Raw genomic sequence first — 7,887 nt, forward strand, 5'->3', positions numbered from 1 at the left:
AATGCGTCTTTTTCTAGGCTGGTCATAGAAAATGGATGCGCGCAAAATGTACACATGTGCATGTACAACGCGTCATCATGGTTTAAATTTAAATTTAATAGACGATTAACTTAATAGAATTTACCAACAGTATTGATCTGTTCGACTGACTGGCCAATGCGATTGATCAATTTCGTTCAGTTAATCGTCGATTAGATTTAAACCAAGATAGTAGAAACAGGCATAAGCAAGAAATCATTAACACGGTGTTATCATATTGGTATTTTGTAACACGTAACGTTTTCAAATATGTAATTTTTAATGTTGCATATAACGTCATTGTTAACAATATATGACGCGAATGTTAAAAATAATATTTCTACAATGCCCAGTAAAAAATGTGTTAAAAACGGTCCAATAAAATTCTTGTGTTACTCCAACACGGGGAATATGTTAGAAAGTACACAAATATATGTTAAATTAACATATTCATTTTGTTAACATATGACTTTTTAATATACTCACCTTGTTAAAATAATGCGGCCCGAGTTTTGTACAAAATAATTTCAATGAACATGTTTTTGATAGAAAACTCTTTACTGTGTATAATTTTAATATTTGAGAATATTATATTATCAATTAACAGTTTAAAAACATTTATAAAAAAAATTATATAAAAATATTGATAAAATCCACATAAAATCAATATTTTGAAAGATTAATTAAATGTTTGCGATAAATTTAATATTTCTTGCTTACTAAGGCAAATCTAAAGGACGTCTCAGGAATGTTCTTTAGACGTCTTATTGTCTCAAAAACATCTTAATAATTTAACGTTTTCTGGGATGCGATTCTCTTGGAGATCAGGTGAACGCTCGAATTTTGGGGCAAGCCAGTGTAATACGGGACGCGCGCATTGTCGTGTTTTCTTTCGCCTTCCCCCGTTCTTCCTCGTACAATTTCAGGAACGCGACTTCTACTTCGCCCTGACGAGCGGACGGGTCGCGCAAACGATCGACGCGCGTGTCGCGCGTATAGGGTGGGTCGAGACGGCGGCACAAATATGTCCTTCCTTGTACGAAATTCAAGAGTCGCTTCGGAGACGAAATTAACGTCGCTGCAAGTCACCGGCTTGCGCCGCGCGCGATCGATATTTCGTAAGAAAATCGGGCCGCATCGAAGTACGAAGCGTCGATTTCATCTCCTCTCAAGCTCAATTGATGCTATATCATTTCTCGACACGAGCCATTAGCCACAAGTGCATTTATAAGTTGGTGTTTACTATTTCATCCGGTTGAACGATACCGTCGAGTTTGTCGACCTCTCGTCTCCTCCTCAGGTCGTCCCCTTCGACAGTCTTCCTACAGTTTTCCTTTCAGATTTTCGTACGGATCCCGACGTCTGTGGCGCGCGATCGAAAGAATTGTTCGACATCGCGATTTTGAATTTCCCTTGAAATTCTTATACGCTAAAACCGGGACTTGAACTCTCTTCGAAACTACAAATAAAATCAAAATGAAGAATTTGAGAAGGTCGTTCGGAGAACGAAATAGATACAAGCTGTGTAGCATTACATATAATTTCAAAATACAATGATAAAACTTAATAGTGGATGAGCAATGTCTCTAGAATTATTAATTAATTCAAAAATTTGAGATCCGATGAGTAAAATATTCATTGACGAGATAATTTTTGAAATTAGTGGAAAAAAGATTGAGTGGATAAATTTTATTCATAATTGTCAATCCGGGGCGTAGAGCGTATTATCTTAGAAATCTCAAGTACTTACCGAGAAACGCGCCGTCGTCTATCGGCTTCCGTTTAATACATGAATTCAGAGGAGATCAATCGTATAAGACGTCATGACGACGACGATTTCTTTCGTGTGCTCTGAATTCGTCGAACAATGTTGTATAATTGTCGGTGCGCAATGTGTAGTGGTGGAAGCACAGATTGAAAATGATGAATGAGCCAGCCTTCGGGACATTGTAGCCTGGTCTCTCCCCACCTCCCTTCTGAATTAACCCGGCGTGTCGGACTTCCGTTGTAGCAAATTGGTGAACGCTCTGTGACGACTTACAAAAAGATTAAAGTGAGAAAGAGGAGAGAGAGAGGGTGGCGTCACCGACTCGGAATTCGAGTCCTGCATCCTCAAGTGGCACGCATTACCCTTGCTCTTTATTCGCAAAGTCGCGATCTTCTTTTTTCTCTTTTCAACATCTCTGCCCAGCAAACACCAACTATCCTGATGGAGATATGCTGAAAATTTTATGCTGAAATTCACTCTCGATTGACCCTCGCCCCATTTCATTATCATTCCGTCAATGTACGCAGATTTCAATTAAATTCAATAAATTTCAACAGTACAGTCGAACTTTCCTTATGAGAAAGAGAGTATTCAGCAAAATATTCCCATCAGAGTAACCGTAACGTAACATCAATATTATAATTTCCCACTCAATAAGATAACTGTTATGTAACACATGCGTTATGTTGCATTTATATCGTTGAGCGGCAAATTATAACATTGATGTTATATTACTGGTTAGTTGGTTTTCCGGGGTGATATATATTGACACTGGTCTCGTATGGACATTCATTTTCTGGGGAAAAGTGATCACTCTTGCAGCAATTGAGGGCAAAAGTGTGTGGTTTCTCCTGGTCGGAAATTGGGTTCAAACTCCTGCAGCGACAGAAAATATCTACAGAAATAATCTATAATTACGTTTGGCGTGCAATTAGATTAATGCACAGCGGTATAAGTGCTACTGTACTTTGTTATCAGTGACGAATCTAGTAGCTAATCTATTTATCCACGCATGTTCCTTTCTGAGAACACTAAGTATAAACTCGCTTTTCAAATCATTAAATTTTCAAGTTATATATCTTATTTAGTAAGCAATAAATCATTATATGTTATTACAATGATATTTTGCGACACGTAACGTTCTCAAATATGTAGTTCTTAATATTGTACACAACGTGTTAAGAATTGTTAACAATATGTTATGTTATTAAAATATATTATATTAAAATGTTTATATGAAATCCACATAGAATCAATGAACTTCAAAAGATTGATTTAACGTTTCTCGCTTACTGGGTACATTTCATTATGCTTTCATGTACGTGATTATAAATCGCAAAAAGCGATACGTGCGAACATTGATCTTTCCTTGACTAAAATTAAACGATATCATCTAATCGCAGGCCTCGAGGCGTTGGAAAAGGCCCTCTACTGCTGGGAAGACGCGCTCACCGCCTTCAGCTCTGCTTTCAACAACGAAACCCTCGCACTGCAGACCAAGGCCGACGCGGCGTTCACGAAAGATGTCCAGACACTGCTCGACGTCGGCTATCAAATGCAGGATCAGGCGGAAATGTTGTTCATTGATCAGGTGCGGCCTTCGTGTCCGTCCGTCATTCCTGAAAATTTCTGAACCGTGTCCGAACGGTGACTCAGAGAAACATTCGGAGTCACCTCGGTCCATGAACCGTCCTTCGCGTACGACGATGTGGTCACCCGATGTGGCCATTCCATTCTGCTGCATTCATCAATTGCCTTTCTGCCGGTTGGTAAAAAAATACGGGAATTAATCCAATTTAAATGACAACCGCCCCGGGGGTAATTAGCGCAACGAGTCACTTGACCCGACGCCAGGCCGGGGGAATTGTTGCGGACATTACGGCATAGGAAGTTCACGACTTTCTTCGAGTAATCTGAGCGCCCGATCAAATATAAGTAATTAGATATACACGTGCACATACGTCATAGATTATATTTTTATGTGTACACAAATGTATCGTATTTTTTCGCGCAAGAGACCTCCCGGACAATACAAATGTCCAAAATGTCGGGACAAAAAAACGTCTTTCGGACGTCCTGGAGTCGCTTATAAGATGCGATATGAGACGTCTTCAAGACGTTTTTGAGACGCCTAAGAGACGTCTTATGCCCCGATTTCGGACGTTATGCTGTTTGGATTGTGGCCTACGGATCCACGATAATTGACGACTCGTATTATTTTTTGGCAGCACTCCGTGTTATTCCGTAATGACAGCGAGGAGAGTCTCGACAGCCGCAAGCCTTCGCACGAGACGCGGATATCTGGCAGGGAAAGAGCTGACGCCGCATCGTCACCCGATTCCTTCGAATCCGCGCGTGACGGGGTAACGGCTTATTTTTGACAGCTCCTCCCGATAAGAGCACAGTAAGCGAGAAATCGTTAACACAACGTTACTGATGGCAATATTTGACCGAAACATTAAAAATATTAAAAATAATGCTTCTACTCTGTAATTTTAACACTTGAAAATATAATATTATCAAGTAACAATTTAAAAACATTTATAAAATATTATGTCGAAATGTTTATGAAATCCGCATAGAATCATCAATGTTTCAAGATTGATTTTTAACGTTTCTCACTTACTGGAAAATTGCGCCGGAGACTGAGAGAGAGACTGAGAGAGAGAGAGAGAGAGAGAGAGAGAGAGGTGAATCAGCTTACTTACGGCTTATTAAAATTACTTCAGGTCGCGGATTTGCGTGAGTTCGAGGAATTCTCCGAGTTGTTTCCACATTTGGAGAAGCAAGCGCTGTATCATGCAGCTCTTAAACAGCACGAGGACAATGGTATTCCCTGCAGGTAAATCGACGCCGTTGTCTGCGTGTACACACGCTTCGCGTACACGTCGTTGGACGCGTCACGTGACGCTGCACGTATTATTGCAGGAGAATGCACACGGAGCTCGTCAAGTGCGGATCGGACGTGGAGTATTTGGCGAAGGTGCACTGCCTACGACAGGCCTACACCAAAATATTTAATTTGCCGGTGGCGACGGCGTTTATTGCGGACATGGGCCGGCAAGTTATGAGCGATTTAATCATGTACGCAGACAGGGTACGGACACTTCAATTTTTTGATAATAGTTCTCTTACAACTGCTGTATTAAAGTATTTGCCTCGGCAAATGTAACGAAGCTTTGCGTCGGTGGAAACCCGACGATTCTTCTCTTAGGATCCTAAAGATTATCTGATGTATTACGAACGCATGATGGAATTCCTGAAAGAGCCGCGCAATCATAGCATCATGGAGGAGGAATTGACCGCTCGCGGTGTCAAGTGTATGAACTTCTACGACGTTCTCATCGACTTTATACTGTTGGACGCGTTCGAGGAGATGGAGAAGCCGCCCTCGTCCATCAAGGCGATACTCCAAAACCGATGGATATCCGCTAGTTTCAGGGAAACCGTAAGTACGCGAGGAGAAATGTCCCTATAAGCGCGCAATATTCCTTGAATATTATGTGAATATTATTAAATATTAAAATAATATTGATTTGTTAATGTCATTAGGGATGGACATATAACATCTATCAATATTCTACAAATATTACTTGATGTTAAATAATATTACGCGCTTATAAGGAGTGGATCTTTTTTTTCTTTCAACTTGTCCCGTGTGTTCAACGCAGTCGGTAATAATTGATACTCTTGCAGGCGATAGGAACGGCGGTGTGGTCCGTCCTCATGGGTAAAAGACAAATGCTGAAGTACGACCAGGGTTTCCTGGCGCATTTCTACTCGATCTCCGAGCAAATCTCCCCGGTGCTCGTGTGGGGATTCCTGGGCTCGGAGAGCAACCTGCGTTCCACCTGTTACTACTTTAAGGAGCAAGTGATCGAGTTTCTCATAGATATATTTAATATCTTCAAAGTACGGTATACCACCGTCGACGACCTCGCCACGGACATTCTTAGAGAAATGAAAGCTAGAGTGAAGAATATAAATCAAAGGTTATCGTTAGAAGGCTGCTAGCCAAACGAGACACGCGTAGACAGCTTGCTAGAATGATAGATTAAAATTAACACATGTAAATTGCATTGCATGTACTGCGAGCTACGAACTGAAAGTCGTAATATTGTTGACAAGAATACCGCTACATCAACGAGATTAAACCCGTGTTTGACCTAATATCATCATATTCGACAAATTGAATAGATAGTGGCCACGTATTACCGCATATTTCCGTCTCCACCGCCGCGTTGACAGTGGTAAGTAATTGCTTCGGCAAGCAAGCAATCATTTTGTAAATTAATCTACAACATAGGTACATCGCATTTAATTACCTTAAAAGTTTCACGCGTACATCGGCTTTCACATGATGCTTGAATGAATCGTAAATTACGCTTGAATAAAATGTTAGTGATCTGTAACGTCGTGCATTGCATTTTAACGAACAAAAGAGATAATGGCAATGTGCAATATGGATTTTATGTAATTGTGTATTAACGAGATGGATATCATTTATTTATAGTGATTGGAAAATTAAGCCGTGATAGTTAAGCAAACCAGATATTGCGATCATTCTGAAATAACTAGATTCTCCTCGGAAAATTGTAATATATAATGGTGCCAGAGTGAGTTTTGTAGACATTTTATGAGTCGCGTTACAATGTAAAGGTGAGGCAATAACTATTACTATCTTGAATATCATCGATAATAAATGTGAGGGTATGAGAAAAATTTATCCAGCAGAAATTGTTGCATCGATACTAATGGTTGTTGTTTCGAGTACTTGTAAAACAAAATATTTTGTTTTCTATCCGTTAATAAAATATTCATTTATTTGATTTTTAAAGATATTCAAGGTAGTAATAGTTATTGTCTCACTCTGTGTAATATCAAGAATTATTACTCAATTTACTACTCTTATTATATTAACGATTATTAATAAATAATATATTTCATGTTTTATTTCGGAATGTGTAGAAATCGCGTTTTAGTATATTTTAATTATATTTTTACTTACATGGTTGTGTAAAATGATATCCGGTTAATTCATTTCTATATTATTCCAAAGGGTTATCGTTAATCTCAGTAAAGTCAACATATTGCAATATGTTGCAATATTGCAATACGTATTATCAATGTGATAAGTTGTAGCAACATTTAAGTTAGATCAATGTATAATGTTACGTCGTTCCTTTTACCTATTCAAATAGAATGATATACGCGTCCCAGTAAGAAAAATTACGACCGATAGCGCGAAATCAATTTTAAAATATTAAAATTTTATCTCGGATTCTATCAGACATTATAGATTGTCTAAAACTAACTAAAAGCTTATTAGATAATACCCGCTTGTTCTTGCTGGTATTATGAAATACGATATTACCACTGCATGTATTTCATCATTATTTTAAAAATAGTTACCACTTTGTCGAAACGTAGATCAATTAATCCTGTTTTTCAATTGTAGATGAAAAAAATCATAGCGCAACTTGACCAAGCTATGCATTGCCAAAGATGTTCGTGAATTTCATCGTCACAATATTTAATCAATAACTGCAGGTTATTTTATCAATTTTTAGCAACATTCCTCATTAATCGTTAAGATATACAGGATGATTATGTAATATATATGCGTTTTATACATATTTTTTAAATTCATGATTTCGTAAGAGATATACATCTATGTGTGTTAATAATGAAAATACATCTTTTAATTTTTCTACATATATATTTGGTTTACTTATTCCATCAAAAAGATGGTATATATACAATATTGTAATATTAATTTCAACATGTTTGATTTTTCATAATTGAAATACCCTCCAAACGAAAATCCTGGAGTATACTTTTACAATAAACGGTTCACAGTTTTTTTTCATATAATCTGTGAAAATGTACAAACTGTATGTATGTTGTACAAATATATATTTGTACGACAAAATGTTTCCATAAGAGATTTTTCACCAAAACAGAAATAAAAATTGACAAACATAACAGTAACCGTGCGTCTCTTTGGATTCATACGTTGAAACTTTGAATTTTATTATATAAAGAAATCATCAAAAAAAACTGTTGAAACCAAAATTAAAGTTTTCGTTTAAATTGGTCCA

General features: G+C 37.7%; 1 protein-coding gene across 4 annotated transcripts in view; it reads left to right on the forward strand.

The window, feature by feature from the left end:
- The window catches only part of LOC106746810 (protein FAM73B), a 35,868-nt gene extending 27,987 nt beyond the window's left edge, over positions 1–7,881 (forward strand). Inside the window, exons 4-10 of one of the 4 annotated variants that reach the window (XR_001374614.1) lie at positions 3,190–3,377; positions 4,015–4,149; positions 4,516–4,628; positions 4,715–4,883; positions 5,001–5,234; positions 5,483–6,402; positions 7,245–7,881. Coding sequence is in view for 1 of the 4 variants with exons in the window: in XM_014623846.1 (XP_014479332.1) it covers positions 3,190–3,377; positions 4,015–4,149; positions 4,516–4,628; positions 4,715–4,883; positions 5,001–5,234; positions 5,483–5,800 (1,157 nt within the window). In the remaining 3 variants the exon portion in view is untranslated. Of the gene's footprint in view, positions 1–3,189; positions 3,378–4,014; positions 4,150–4,515; positions 4,629–4,714; positions 4,884–5,000; positions 5,235–5,482 lie in introns of all 4 variants that reach the window. The other 3 variants (XR_001374615.1, XR_001374616.1, XM_014623846.1) reach the window with 3 other exon arrangements.
- Positions 7,882–7,887: the final 6 nt, after the last annotated feature.

This window comes from Dinoponera quadriceps, unplaced genomic scaffold (genome assembly GCF_001313825.1).
Source record: "Dinoponera quadriceps isolate SergipeBrazil2010 unplaced genomic scaffold, ASM131382v1 scaffold1565, whole genome shotgun sequence".
In the NCBI taxonomy this organism is placed as follows: domain Eukaryota; kingdom Metazoa; phylum Arthropoda; class Insecta; order Hymenoptera; family Formicidae; genus Dinoponera; species Dinoponera quadriceps.